This window comes from Tiliqua scincoides, chromosome 1 (assembly GCF_035046505.1).
Source record: "Tiliqua scincoides isolate rTilSci1 chromosome 1, rTilSci1.hap2, whole genome shotgun sequence".
NCBI lineage: Eukaryota > Metazoa > Chordata > Lepidosauria > Squamata > Scincidae > Tiliqua > Tiliqua scincoides.
This window is the reverse complement of record NC_089821.1, coordinates 137,085,698-137,101,125: the sequence shown is the minus strand read 5'-3', so window position 1 is coordinate 137,101,125 and position 15,428 is coordinate 137,085,698. Positions and strand designations below refer to the sequence as shown.

The window sequence follows — 15,428 nt, the reverse complement described above, 5'->3', positions numbered from 1 at the left end:
AGTCATAGGATAAGAGGACCATCTTACTGATTAGTAACTGGTTAAACTGGAAGAGAACACATAGCATAGAAGTAAAAATACAGTTGGACACTAAAGACGCAATCCTAACCTCTTATGTCAGTGTTTTCCAGCACTGGTATAGCAGCGCCAATGGGACATGTGCTGCATCCTGCAGTTGGGTGTCGCTCACGGAGGCCTCCTCAAACTAAGGGAATGTTTGTTCCCTTCCCTCAGAGCTGCATTGCCCTTATGTCCGTGCTGGAAAGCACGGACATAAGGGGTTAGGATTGTGCCCTCAGGGTCCAAATCTATCCAACTTTCCAGCACCGGATGGTACAAATCGAGGTCTCATTTGGCTCTGCTCCGGTTTAGAACCTGGCAAATTTTCAGCGCAACCCTATGCATGTCTACTCAGGGGTAAGCCCCATTGCTTTCAACGGGACTTACTCCCAAGCAAGTGTGAGCATGGCATTGTAGCCTTTATGACAGTGCAATCCTATACTTGTCTACTCAGAAGTAAGCCCCATGGAGTTCAATGGGACTTCCTGGTTAGTGCGTATAGAATTGCAGCCTCAGAGTGCAATCTGAGGCATGTCTACTCAGAAGTAAGCCTCATTAGCTTCAATGGGGCTTACTCTCTGGTAAGTGTGTATAGGATTGCAGCCTTATCCAGTAGCTACTTCAGGATTCCGCTGTGAAAAGCTAGTTGCATTTCTCCCAACATTGCATATACGCAACAGGGATCAAATGTGTACACATTTTTGTGAACTGGGCAGAAATGGGTTGATAAGTCCCTATGTGGAGCCAGTTAATTAAAGGGCCACAGAAGAGAACCGACTACCTCGCCCACACGCCAGCCTCGTGGCTTGCAACGAGCTGCTGTTCTACGGAACGGCACCTTGTTGCAACGTTCTATGGAACGCGGCTCTTCCGACCTGCACCGCAAGGGGGCAGAGGAGCACAGCTACGCTACTGCGCATGTGCGATTCTCTCCGCATTCGCCCCTGTTGCTCCCTCCCGCTTCGAATTCATCGCGGCCCTGCAACTGGGCGAAGCGGCGCATGCGCGGTTGGGTCATGCTAGTTTCAACGGGCCTTGGGGGACGGGGGCGAGCGAGTCATGGCGGTGGCGGACGAGGAGCGCTGGTCGCCGAGCCTCGAAGGTGAGCGCAGAGCGGTGGGAGGGGCTGCTGGGCGCTGGCGGGGGAGGCACGAAGGGGTGCCTGGCCCCCGCCCGGCTTAGAACATTCAGGCGCAGAGGGGGAGAGCCGCGTGCCGGCAGAGCAGGGAGCCCGTGCAGGAGGCAGCGCCTTGGGGGTGCTCTCGCTGCAGGGGGGCTGCTGTGTCAGAGGCCTTCCTGGAGCTCCCCCCTCAAGCTCCCCCTGCACGTACGCCTTTGCTGGGCGCTGCAAGAAGCCTGTCCTCTGCCACCGCCACCCTCAGCAGGAGAGGTGAGGCCCTGACTGCAGCTGCCTCACCTGGCCCATGCTCAGTTCCACTGCACAGGTTGATCCCAAAGGATCAGGAATCCCCCCCCCCCCGCCGAAATGGTAATCTCTTAACCTGTGCATTCCTTTTGGGGGGAGAGCAAGGGGTGCATTCTACGCAGCTCTACCACCAGGTTTGGGTCCTTGCTTTTATGGGTCCCTGGTGGAAGGTTGTGCTCCCAGGAAGGCGTTAACATTCCGTGTGTAATACATAATAATTGCAGTGTATGTAACAATAATTGCACATGTATATAAATAATTGTAGTGTTTTATATAGTGTGTGTGGGTATGTACACACACACACACATATATATGTATGTACACAAACACACACACATATATGTATGTACACACACACACAGAGTTACAGCTTGCATTCTGGAAGCATAGGGAAGCTTGCCCAAGGCCACCAAGTGAACATGTGGAAGAGCAGTTGTTTGAATGAGGCTGCTCCCACTCTGGGTTCTTAATATACTGCAGTGCAGTAATTGCAACCAGCCTGCTCTCTTAATAAGCTTACAGCACAATCCTAAACAGGTCTACTCAGATGCAAGTCCTATTTTGTTCAGTGGGATTTGCACTCAGAAAAGTGTGGTTAGGCTGGCAGCCTTAATTGTATAAAAGATAACTATACTGACAGATCAGATGATAACCTGATTACGTTAGGTGTGTGAAGGCATGAAAATCCACTGACTCAGTTGAGGCCTGTGGAAATGGTACTGGTCCAGTTAAACACACTAATTTGTATGATTTCACAGGCCCACAAAATTGAGGGTGAGAAAAGTTTTTCCCAAACTTTATGGTGGTTTGATATGAATTTGGGGTGCTGATTCCAAAAATGGCATCCATTTTGCCCTATCACATCTAGTTTTGGAGATATAGTATAGCCTCATTAGTGAATGGTTCAAGCAGCTTCCTCATGAGGAAGCCATAGTGTAGGCTTCCTCATGAGGAAGCTGCTTGAACCATTCATTAAAGAGGCTATGCCTTGTCTCCAAAATTAGACGTGATAGGGCAAAACGGATGCCATTTTTTTGAATTGGCACCCCAAATATACCCAGGAGTTGGTGTAACAGAAGCAAAATGTGTGTTGGCCTGTGTCTGTCGGATCTCCCTTTATGAAGCTGAAGAATTCTCAGCACCTGCCTCTGCTAAGGATTTCATTGCAGGCATCTGATGAAATGGATTGCAGTCCTCAAAAATTTATGCTATAATAAATGTGTTAGTCTTTAAATTGCCTGTAGACTCCTTATTGTTTCTGCTGCTACGGATTAAGATGGCTGCCTCTCTGGAAGTCCCTATGTATTCATGCAGTTGTGCTATCCTAGAAATGTTCCTTGCAATTTTTATCCAGGACAATCCAGAGATGCCTATCTTGCAGTTGCCAAGCTGAAAACAATATAGCACTAGAATAGTGCTTCCTTCAAGGCAAGGGGAGGGAACACCCAAGAAAGAAGATTTCTGTTCCAATGCTTCCTGTTTACAGGCCTTATTAAATATTTGTAAATACTGGACAATTTTCTGGCTTAAGAATATTGTCACAAGAACTTGAAAGTGACACTGAAGAAGAGTTGAGTGATAATCTCAGGCATAGTGTTCAAAAGATTCCAAAATTTAGTTACAGCACAATCCTATCCATATATACTTGGAACTGAATCCCACTGAACTCCATAAGTGTGCATAAGGTTGCAGTTTAAGGGCACAATCCTAATCAATTTTCCAGAACTGACATAGCTGTGCCAATGCGGTGTGCACTGCATCCTGCAGTGGGGAGGCAGTCAAGGAGACCTCCTCAAGGTAAGGGCATGTTTGTTGCCTTACCTTAGGTCTGCATTGCAGCTAGGTCAGTGATGAAAAGTTGGTTAGGATTGTGCCCTAAGTGACTCATTCAAATGACAGATCAACAACCTGAGGGTTTGTATCTAGAAATGCATTCCGGTACAGTATACTGCGATATCTTCTGTTATGTTTTTTGTCATTGATGACCGTTGTAAGTCACTGAGGTACAAACACTGAAATTGATGTCCTATTGTCCAAATTAATACTGCATTGCCATTTTTTCCTCCACCTGATGTCATAAGCATCCTTTGTGTCTTACTTTGTTTTATCAAATGCATATATGAAGTTCAAGGTTTATATTGCTGATAATTTGTAATTCTCTTTTAACAACCATGAGGCTTTTAAGAGGTGATGGGATAGTACAGGAAGCATCTTGAAGTCTTTAGATGGGGGTGTAAAGTTTCTATTCTTCCATTGGTTATTATATGATGGATATTCAGAATCTGAAAACCTACTCGGAAGTAAAGGTGTTTATGAGATAGGGTAATAGGACAAAGCATTGGTCAGCAAAGATGGTTTTTGTGAACTGTCACTGTTGCTTTGCATCCTTGCTGAACCACGCTTTCTTTATCTGTCATAAAGCCAGAGAGAAAAGCAAAAAATATGAAATTTAGGGAGAAAATCCAAAGTGATTAGGAGTTTCACTAGTTAATTTGAACTAATCAGGCAAAAGCGGAAGGGAGGTGAAACCCTGAGGCCAGGTCTGAGTCCGTTTAAGCAGCACCTTCAGCAAGGTACATGAGTACCATATTTTGCTTTGGCACTGGTTCCTTTGGAAAAGCATAGTATTGCCTTTTTTGCCTTTTAAACACTCCTAACACTGGTATGTTAACACTGGTTCACTGTTGAAGCAGTGAACAAACCAAGGAGTACTTCAGGCTGGGTCCATAAATGGATGTCAGTATTGGCCTTGGGCTTCTGCTGATTGCAACAGCCCAGGCTGTTGAGATCTTGAAGTTGCTGCTATGATGGAAGAAAAACATGGATCCTACAAATTAATTCAATTTATACTCAAGGTTTACAAGAGAAAATGCCACTGACTTTTATATCTTATCTGCAGGCCCTGCAGTCTTTGAAATTGCTCTCCCCATCACTGTCATTGAAGTGAGTGATGATGACTTTTGGAAAAGTGAAGATGAAGATTGGGGACCTCTGGGTAATGATGGCTATCTAAAAAGTCAGGCAAAAGAAGATGAAAGGGGAGAAAGTGACGATGAAAATCATTTGAGTGATGTCCTGGGAAGGAACTCTGGAGAACAACTTGCTCCACCAATTGAAGTTGTGAAAGTAAATGAAAGTGATGAAGAAATACCTGATTTGTATGAGAACCTAAATTCCATCCAAACGACTTTGTTTCAGAATATACAATGTAATTCTGAGCCTACTGAAAACTGTGTGATGGGCCATTTAAATAAGAAGCATAATGGAATAGAAAATGAACAAGTGACAAGTCAGTTGAAAAACGATCATAGTGATTACCAAAGGACAGTGGCACCTCTTGAAAGAACTCAAGATAAGGGAGGGAATCATCTGACAGATGGAGCCATACAGATAGTTTCGACAGTTGCACAGGCAACAGAGCCTACTGTAAACGAACCTATTCAAGACAGCCTGCTGAAGCATCCATGTGTAAAGCTGGAGGGAAGTGTTGATCTTGAAGGTAACTCCTTCGGAAGTAAACGGAGATGTGATGCTAATTGGACTTTGTTCATGGTTGAGACTTGCCCTCATGCACAATAATGCTGCCTAGAAATACTAAGCATCTGACCTGTAAACATAGACATAATCATTGTTTAACTTTTATCTCCCAATGTATGTTATCCATTGTCTGAACTAGGGGTGGCCATCTTTCAACTTTAGGTCTCCCAAGCCTTTAACAATTGAGTAAGAAGGAATTTCAGCAGTTGCAGCCTGTCGTCTCACAGGGGAGCTGAAATTGCACCCCTACACAATTGTTAAAGGTCTGGGACCCCTAAAGTTGAATGGTTGGCCACCCCTGGTCTAAAAAAAGAACACAAGTGACCCCAGTTCTTCAAGTGACAGAAACTTGAGCAGCTCCAGGCTGGTTAGGGGGCTTGTGGAACTTCCCCATACCTTCCCCACTCGATTCAGCTGCTCGAATCTTATTGTACTTAAGAAGAGCAAAGGTGGATGCATGTTAAAATTAATCAGAGCACACGGGGAATTTCAGAATCACATCTGGAAATGACTGTACAGTTAGGAATGCTCTAATTGGCTCCTTGTGAGCCAGACACAACTCTTGGTGTTTCGGTATAACAACTTTTGGAAAGCCTTCTGAGAAAGAAAGTGTATACTTAAAAGGCAGAAACAGATGCAATTTTCCTTTCTGCCCCCAAATTTTATCCATAAACTATGTGATTCCCATGCTTTGCTATGGTATTTAACTACTTTAAACCCATTTTGATTCCAATAAACTTTCCTTTGATTGCAAGGAACAATTGAAATTTAGCACAACTATCCCATGTCAGGCAATACCCTGTACTTACTGAAAGTCATGGTTCCATCAAATTTTTTTGTTTAAGAGATTGTTATTTTTGTATTTTGAATTGGCTTTGTGCTATAATAGCATAGTATATGTGCTTCGCAAAGGTATTTACATAAGTAAAGGAAAACGAATTTTTAAAAAGTATATGTAGTTTGAATAAAATTAAGCGCGTTCATACCAAAAAATGAAGTGAAATTTGAAATAGAACATTTGATGAAGAAATAACAAAGAGAAGATTGTAGTAAAAAAAAATTGCAAAAAATACCTAAGGATCTCTTTGTAGACCACATTGGTGAGTCTTCCCTCAGGTGCTAGAATCACCAGGCTGCTGGGTGAGCTTACTCAGCAGCAGGCCATGTAGAACTGCCCAAGTGAGAAGCAGTCCTTCCTCAAGTCAATTCCTGCCACCTTCAGTGACTGCCTCTGGGCCTTGTTGATGGTTATACCAAAGCAGACTTTGAAGGAGAACTGCAGCTTCTTGAACCTGAAGGGGTACTCTGATAGTATGAGTGGTATGCATGGTACGAACACTCCCCCCCCCCCAAACACAGCCATTAAACACTGTGGCCTTGATGATGTTCCTGTGGAGAGCCTTCACTCACAGCCTGGTGTCATTGCATAGTTTGGGTGGGTTTAGGTTCCAAAGCAACATTACTGGAGCCCCCACTTTGAGGAGATCCTTGTGGGCTTGAGAAACCAGAAGGGTTGAAGGTGTTGAGGAACTTCACAGGCTAGTGGACTCGATCATTAGTTTGCACCACTGAGTCCACATATCTGTACTCCATTTCTTCCCCTTTGAATGACTTAAGTAGAGTGTGATCACTGAAAAGGAATGGCATGGTCGCACAGCCATTCCATGGACTTCTCTTTGATATTGTCGATATTGGGGTATATCCTGGTTGTGAGGCCTGGTAGGGTCATCACTACTGAGCCCAGGCCTGCAGGGATGGCCTTTTCCCTCGAACTCGGTATACTCTCTGCCCCCTATTTTGAGTAGGAGTTTGGAGAACTGCCCAGCAGAGACATTGCCTCTCAAGTGGACCCTCATGTTCTTCCTGAAAAAGAACTTACAGATGACGGGCCATAGATACAGTGCCTTGACCCACACCTTAACCTCATCAGCTTGCGTTCCCCTTGGCACTACTGGCAGAGTCTCCAGCCAGCAGAACAGGGAGCCACCACCAGCTCACATAAATCACCATAAGGGTCAGGATATGTGAGTGAGGTACTCATTGGAGCTGGTGTAGTTGTCCCCTCACTGTTGTGGGACATGATGGAGATCTCCTCTCAGTTGTGTATCACATGCCTCATGATGAACTCACATACCTCCCTAGCCATTAGCTGAGAGTCATACATAAGATAGGAGAGGGACTGGAACAGAGAGGCTCCATCTCCTGTGATGGGGATAATAGCGTGAGGCACCATCTCCCCATTCATATTTAAACAATTGCCATGTCAACTTAAATTGAGGGACCCTCAGCTGTTATTTTCAGCAACTACAGTAAAGAGAAAATGCCTCCTGTGAGGGGAAACTAGACTGTGCCCCTCCCTAACTCACCTATCACTTCAACATGGGGATAAGCAGGGCAAGGGCTGGCAATAGCACAAGTTCTCAGGAGAAAGGCTTGTCAAAATCTTGGGGTGGCAGAACTTGCATTGAGCCATAAATATACTTCAATTTACTGTTCAGAGTAAATACTAAAATGACTGTTATCTTTCTGTTACTTTACTGTTAACTACACCTTGCCATACCAACTTAAAAAGGGTTAAGTTAAAAGGGCCAGCCTGGCCTCAATTGCCATGAAGGCCACAGGCCTCTCTCAGGGAGTAGTACATGGGAAAAAACCAGCCAGGGCTAAGTAATAGGAAACATTCTATAATTCACTCCTGAATTTAGATTTGCCCCTTTAGGGATTGATTAGGGCAAAATCCTGAATTATGTTTTTAAGCTTTTGTGTGGGTAACCTTTGTAAGCAAAAACCAAGTTGGTTTCTAATTCCTCAGTACCCCTTTTCACTCCCTTAGGGGTTGAATTTCTAAAAATCCCTTCTTAGTGGGTCCTTATGGAAGAATATGCTCCCCTAATTTCATGTTTCTAGATCCAGGGGTTTGGGCTGGGCCTTGATGAGTCAGTCAGGACATACATTTTTATATATACAGGTTGAGTCTCGGTATTCTCGAGGGTTCCATTCCCAGAACTCAGAACAATTCCCAGAACATTCCCAGAACAATTTTTGGATGGCAAAAATTGCATTAAAGCAAATCCAATTAAAAACAATGCCCCTTTGCTCAGTGATTTAAAAACAGCCTTTCTGACCTTTGTAATGCATCAAGCAGACAATCAGTCTCTTCAGGCGCTTAGAAAGGCTTCACTCCAATGCAGCAATCCCTCCCTTCACCAGGAGCCATGGCAAAGGGGAAAGAATGCAGGAGGTTATAGTCACTGCCATTTAGCATTCTTTCATATGCTCAAGAGGGGCGCTTGCCTTGAAGTGAAGCTGTTCTTAGTGCCTTGAGAGAGAATGATTGATGGATTGTCAGCCAGCTGCCCTCTCTCGCAATAAGGATCATATTGTTAAACGACTTTTTCCCTTTAATTTAAAGGACCCTTCTCATCACGTTGAGATAAAATCTCGGGTGAAAAAATCTGCGGATAATTAGGTTATACCTGTATAGATTACAGAACCGCCTTCATTTATCCACAGGTTCTGTTACTGTAATCCCTGCAGATACCAAAATCTGTGGATGTTGGAATCTGTGTACTTTTTGGGGGGGGGGGGAGCCTCTGGACCCAACTGGAGCACAGCTTTGAAGACTAGCTCTGGTCAGGTTCAGAGGGCTACAGGTCATCCACCCAGTGGATTCAGAACCAGCAGGTATTCGAATCCACGGCTACCAAACCTGCAGATAATGAGGGGCGTCCTGTATATATCAAAACACTAACGTTTTGGGTCAGTAATTTGAGTCTTTAATAAGCAGTTTTTGCAAAGTCACTTAGCATTAGCAAATTGCATTCATCTATACAGGTGAGTGTCGTTTAGCGATCTTCCAACCAGAGACAGCCCATATAGGCGACGGCCACCACTGGTCCCTGTTCACCCCCCCCCCAGCCTATGAAGCCAAGGGGATCCATGCTCCCCTTGCCTCTGGAGGCTTTTCTGAACCTTGCAGAGGCAGTGTGCATCCATATGCTGCCTCTGTGAGGCTCAGACCAACCATTTCGAGCGAAAACAGGTGACTTCTGGTTTTCCTGGGAAACCAGAAGTCGCATGTTTTTGCCCAAAATGGGCATTCTGAGCCTTGCAGAGGCAACTTAGTGCGCTGCCTCTGTGGGCTGCCTTTGAAAGGCTCAGAAAAGCCTCCAGAGGCAAGGGGGTGTGCTTCGCATAATGTCAAGCAAATGGAGGTGTCCGTCCACATCCCTGTTGCTATGGCTGTATTTAGATTTCACCAATATTCAGAAAGATTGTGGCTTTGTTACTGGTTTTCTGCCTTATGATGGAAATTTGGGCTTATTTACATAAATCTGTTTCAAAACCCTGCTCCTTTAAATCAAGACATATGCTGGTAATCTTGCTTCTGCTTTGTAATTTTTTTCTGTTTTACTTATACATTTTGAGGTAATTACATTGGATCTACAGGGCCTACACTGGAAGCCAATCATTTTAAAAACACTTAAACTTTAATCACAAAAAAGTATCTTTTAAAAAAATACCCAGCAAGACAGATCCAAAGTCTTGATCAACATATCCAAAGTCATATGATCAACATATGATCAAAGTCATATGATCAACATATCCAAACTCTACCAAAATGGGTGGGAGAGGAGCAATTGCTGTGTGTTTGATTTTTTACTCTGAGCAACATAAACTTTGAAAAATGCACATATTTGGACCTCTGTTGGTTTGATTCATTTGAAACCAATGTCAAAGGTGAACAAACACTTGCTCCTTCTGTCCTTAAGATGACATCTTGAAGAGCTTTCTTTAGAGCAGAGGTTCTCAAACTTCCTCCCACTATAACCCAACTGTTCTGCAGCAGAGGGCACCACAACCTACCGCCTTCTCCGGCGCTGGGCCTCCACAGGCCTCGGGAAGCAACTGGAAGTCACTTTCATGAACTTAGAAATGACTTTCCACCTGCCCCCCCCCCTCAATTTCTGCACAGAGAGCAAACCAAATCAGCCCTAAGTGGGAAGAGGGGCCCAAGTGGCTGAGCATGCTAGAGAACCAGGAACTGCAAGTCCATCTTCTCTTGTGCCCTTGTCTTGTGCTACTCCACATAGGAGGCTGGAGTGTACAAATGTTGCATTTGAAGATTAACAGGTATTGACTGGTTTTGTTCACTTTCTGAAGCTGAGGGCATCTGAGGTGAGGTTAAGCTGTGGCAGTAGTTTTATTGTGGATGCTAAATTTTAGGCATTGTATTAGATTATGACTAGTTTTGGGGGATTGTATTTTGTTGCTTAAAGTGTTACTTTTTTGTTTTGTTTCTATGAAACATAATCTCCTTTGTGCATTTGGAGAGGTGGGTTAGAAATTAACTAAGATAAAGTTTACCCTCCTTGAGCACACCAGAGCAATTCTGACTGTGCATTCCCCACCCCCCCACTTTATATTCAAGTTCCCCATCTCCACCAATTACCATGTATTCACTTTAGGCCACTAGGCAAATCCAAATTAAAACAAACTGAGGGACTATGCAGAAAAAGAACTTTGCAAGTATTCTGCTTGAGGGAGGGATTGGGGATGACGTGAGGGGAACCTGATAAACAATTATTGTCTGAGTTTTAAGCATTGCTTCTTTTGTTGTTACTAGGTACTATCCCTTTGGTCTCTGGATTTAATGAAGCTGACAGTGGAACAAAAAAGAGTGGTGGGCTTCAGGGTGACACATTCCCAGATATCAAATCAGAAGAGGATGGAGGTACCATAGAGGAGAACAAGCAACGTGCCTCACCTGTTGTTAGTGGAGCTTGTGTTCTGGGAGATTCTGTAGGATGTGCTTGGGGCTTGGTGAAGGATGCCAGTACTAATCTAGATGTTGCTGGACACTTGTTTCAAACTCCAATAGCTGATCATCCTGAAAGGCGGGATATGCAAGAGAACCTTAATTGTTCAAGTGAGACTAAGGAACATAGCCATTCTCTGCAGGTGGAGCATCCAAAGGTAGCATCACTACAAAATAATGAGCCCAAGAACAACACTCCACCAATAATATCCGTGAAAAAGCACTTAAAATTTATAGGAACTTGGAAATGTTTATTTTGTAATATGAAAACAACATCCTCTGTTTGTCTAAGAAAACACCTTTATACCAGGCATAAAGATAAAAAAATCTGCAAGTGTAACTTGTGCCAGAGAGCACTCTTATTTTCTGCTAACCTTAAGCACCACTGTAAATTTCATGTAAGAATTAGAGCAAAAAAAAGAAGGGCAGGTATAAGTAAAACAAGAGGAAAAAGGGGGAAAAAGGATAAAAATAGTGTGAAAAAGAAGGATTGTAAGAGAAAAGAAAGCAAATATGGGAAATTCTTCAGCAAAGTTAAAGGGGAACAGCATTCTTCAAAGAACTTCTTTTGCAGAACGTGTCCATTTGAGTCCCAAAATCCAAAACATTTTGTACACCATATGAAGGAGCATAATGACAGACGACTGTATCAGTGTCCTCAGTGTGAATATTTCACTGGTAATGAGTCATATATGCTCAACCACTTATACTGGCATGCTGGCTATGAGCTATACAAATGTACGTTCTGTGCATTTTTTTCTCTGTATTTTAATAGCATGGTCAAACACAGCTACCTCCATACAGGTGCAAAGCCTTATCTGTGTGCTGTCTGTCAGTTGGGGTTCACAAGTTCAAGTGGCTTGTCAAGACACACAACTACACACTGCGAAGTACAGAAAGGCAGTAATTTGCCTGTTGCTCGGAAAGAAGAAGGTCTGAGCATTCTGAAGAAATATGTGTGTGATAAGTGCAGTATAGTTTTTTACACTCGTAAACATCTCGAATTTCATAAGAAATACCACTCACAAGTGCAGGACTGTGATAAAGCATTTCCAAGCGATTGGGTTAAAGAATTCAAACAGAGTGAAAAGGGCAGGGTTTGTCAAAAAACTCAGGCTCTGCATTCTTCCAGCAGTGAGAAAGCAGCAAACTTCTCTCAGTTCAGAAAACAGTTGACTCCGGTAGCAAACCAGGACCAGGAAGATGGCTCACAGGAGGAGTTGGATGCACATGCTCAGAAGAACCATTGGCTAAGCAGTCTTGGTTGGAAAAAATCAGAGATTTTTCCAGGCACTCACATTTGTGATCAGTGTGGCTTAGTTTTTCGCAAAGAAGAACATTTGCTATACCACAAAGCCACCCATACACCAGTTCAACCACGTGAGAATACAACCTGCAACAACCAGGCATCAGGGGAAGATGACAGGTTGCCTGTGGTACAGTCCTCTCAGGCATTGGCCCTTAAACTGTTCAAATGCCAGCAGTGTGCTTATACCACGAACTCATTTAGCAACTTGCGGATACATTTCAGCATCCATACTGGTGAAAAACCCTTCAAGTGTCAAGAGTGTGAGAAGTCCTTTCGAACCTCCAGCCACTTAAAGCGGCATAGTTTGTTGCACTTGAGGAACCTAAATAAATGCAACTTGTGCTTTTTCATAGGTGGGACAGTAAAAGAGCTTAAGTTGCACCAGAAAACCTGCAAAGGTGAGGGTCCAGTAAGATGCAAGAATTCAGAGAAACAAATTGGTGTGGCTGAGAGAAAAGAAAACAAAAACACTCTTGTATTGCCAGGAAGCTATGGGCAAATTTATAGATGTGAACACTGTGATTATGCCACCTACATACTGGGAAACCTAAGGAGTCACACAAGAATACACACAGGTGACAGACCATACAGTTGTGATACTTGTCAAAAGAAATTTCGAACGGCAAGTCACCTAAAGCGGCACAAATTTGTGCATCAAAACCTGGAGTTCCTCAAGTGTGACAGCTGTGACTACGCAGCCACCAACTGGCAGTCCTTTAAACGACATGTAGCTTCGCATACAGATGGAAAACCTTCACTTCATGGCCAGCTTCAGAAGCAGGCCTCCTCATCTGTCAAACTATTTGTGTGTGATGAGTGTGGCTACACAACTATCCGAAATGGAAACTTGAAGACGCACTTGCGGATACACACAGGCGAGAAGCCATATAAATGCTCTCAATGTAGCCTTGCCTTCCGGACATCTAGCCACTTAAACCGACACTTAGCCACACATTTAAAAGTAAAGTGCAACAAATGTCGATTTTCTGCCACCAGCAAGCGTGCTCTGCAGAAGCATGCAAAAACTCACAAGGAGAAGAAGAGACGGAAGGCTAAGACAGTTTATAAATGCACTAAGTGTAAGCTCACATTCTCAACTCCACATTTTTTGAAGGTACACCAGAAAAAGCATAAGAAAGCAACAAAAAAATAAAATGGAGGTTTATCAGGTGGATCCTGAAATTTGTCCCAAAGCTGAAGTTCCTCCTCCCCCAAGACATGCATTCTGTTGCTTTGCTCCAAAACTAATCTAATGGCATGTGCCTTAACTAGCATTAAAAATCTTGTTTCCAAGATTTCTTTAGTAAGCCAAATCTTGGAAAATGTCAGAATGAGTAGTAATTCAATCAAGGGTGATGCATGAATTATTGCTTCTACTGTTACTAGGTGGAACAAGCTTTTTGCTTACAGCTAAACTCACCACTGTATTATGTCAATATTTTTATGACTATGGCAGTTTCCTACACAAGTGAGGAGAAAGTGTGCAGCATACACAGTTTTGTAGTTGAGGTTGAAGTTTGACTTATTACAGTACAATCCCTACGGCGCTATTTGAATTCTACAGCAAGCTAGCCTTGGAACTGGAAGGTTTTGATCTGTTTTGGTTTTCAGTTCTTTTGTGACTTAGTCTTAACTGAAAAAAGTCTTCTGCTAAACCAAAATCAGCATGACTAAATCCAAGATTCATCTTAGGCAATAGCTTGGCTACTAAAGGTGCCAGAAACTTACTTTGAAGAAAGAAAAAATTCAGAAAAAAAGTGATGGAGAAAATTCTCAGCAAAATATGTTTTATACAATATATACTTCAGACCAGGCATTTGGATCTTTTAAAGTTTGATCATTGTGTCTGATAATGTAAAGAACCTACTGATGTGTATGTACTGGAGGAGCAGGAAAGCTGGTTATGCTAGCCCATTCCTAGGAGGTGAGTGCGTGGTTTTCAGTGATCATGATTGCAAACATTACAAATGTAATTTTTTAAAATATTACTACAGACAGTGGTTGCTTTATGCATCAAAAATAATAAGCTGCTACCCAGACAAATGCACATATGCACACAATTTTTTGTGCCCTGTTCACAGTCCCCTCAAGACCATCCATGTACCCCAGGCTAAGAACCCCTACCTGTGTCTTGCATACATTTATGATTGCTCTAGTAGCAAGATACCATCAAGTTACATGATAGTGAATACTAATGACAGTTTGAACTGTAAATTTGGTATGTCCATATTCTGCTCTTCCTGAGACTGTTGTGTGTTCCCTTAGGTAAACAAGCTTAATATTGTTCCATCACATGCTGAAGTAGTTGTATTCTGTTTCTGAAGATATTTGATAGAAATTGACCAAGTTATTAACTTTTCAGATGGTGAAGAAAAGCATGTTTAAAAATAAAATGATTGTTATGTTCTTGATCTTTTAAAATTAATTGCCAAAGCATGGAGTATCGTGTAAGTCAGTGTACATCAGCTATACTTGCATCGCTGTCTATTGAATCAACATTCTGAAAGAGTATCAGTTATTTTCATAGTGTGTTTATCTTCAAAGTCTCTTCCTCTCTGCTGTTTTACACACATCTAGAAGGATGATATTATCCCCATAAGGGTTGAGGAAATATGATGGCAAACTCATAGCACAAGTGAGATTTCAAGTGCAGTGTCCATGGTTTAGGCCCCCAAAGTGGCCTAAACAGGAGTTCCAGCAGTGCAAGGCCCTTTCCACCAGGGCAAAAGCCAGGCTGCTGTTGCATGCTACTGGGCTGCTGCTGCAAATTGGCAGCAGCACAGCGGATGCAACATTTGCACCAGCAGCTTCTACCAGTAAGTTGGTGGTGGGGCGAGGGAGGGATGCATCACACCAGCTCTAGTGTGCACCAGGATCCTATATCCTCTTTCCCAAGCCATCCTGCCCCTTTTGTTGCACAGCCAACGAAATGGCTGTGCAAAGTAAAGGTGACCCATTGGCTGCTCAATTGCCTGGGGGGGGGGGTAAAGTAAAAAAAATCTTTACTTACCTCCTGCTAACCCAGTTCTTATGGTACCTACTATTTGTATCTAGACCCATTAATCTGCCCTCCCAAGGTGGATAATTCCAGCACTTGCTTGCTAGCCCATGCACACCACCCTGATCAAATTTTCAAAACCTGGAAGCTGCCATACCAAGTCAAACCATCAGTTGACCTAGCTTACTATTGTCGGCACTGACTAGCAGTGACATTTCAGGGCTTCAGGTAGCAATTTTTTACTGCCCTACTTGCAAAGTCCAATATTGTCTACCTGCAA

General features: G+C 43.2%; 1 protein-coding gene across 1 annotated transcript; it reads left to right on the top strand.

The window, feature by feature from the left end:
- The first annotated feature begins 1,084 nt into the window (after positions 1 to 1,084).
- Positions 1,085 to 14,595, top strand: LOC136660662 (zinc finger protein 493-like). The gene is made up of 3 exons (XM_066637973.1): positions 1,085 to 1,162; positions 4,386 to 4,985; positions 10,650 to 14,595. The coding sequence occupies exons 1-3, from the start codon at positions 1,120 to 1,122 to the stop codon at positions 13,301 to 13,303; spliced, it is 3,297 nt and encodes a 1,098-aa protein (XP_066494070.1). The 5' UTR covers positions 1,085 to 1,119; the 3' UTR covers positions 13,304 to 14,595.
- Positions 14,596 to 15,428: the final 833 nt, after the last annotated feature.

Excerpts from the sequence above, each read along its gene's own strand:
- LOC136660662 (XM_066637973.1), top strand. The coding sequence starts at position 1,120 with ATGGCGGTGGCGGACGAGGAGCGCTGGTCGCCGAGCCTCGAAG. Across the intron at positions 1,163-4,385 it reads CTGGTCGCCGAGCCTCGAAG|GCCCTGCAGTCTTTGAAATT; the intron begins GTGAGCGCAGAG and ends TCTTATCTGCAG. Across the intron at positions 4,986-10,649 it reads GGGAAGTGTTGATCTTGAAG|GTACTATCCCTTTGGTCTCT; the intron begins GTAACTCCTTCG and ends TGTTGTTACTAG.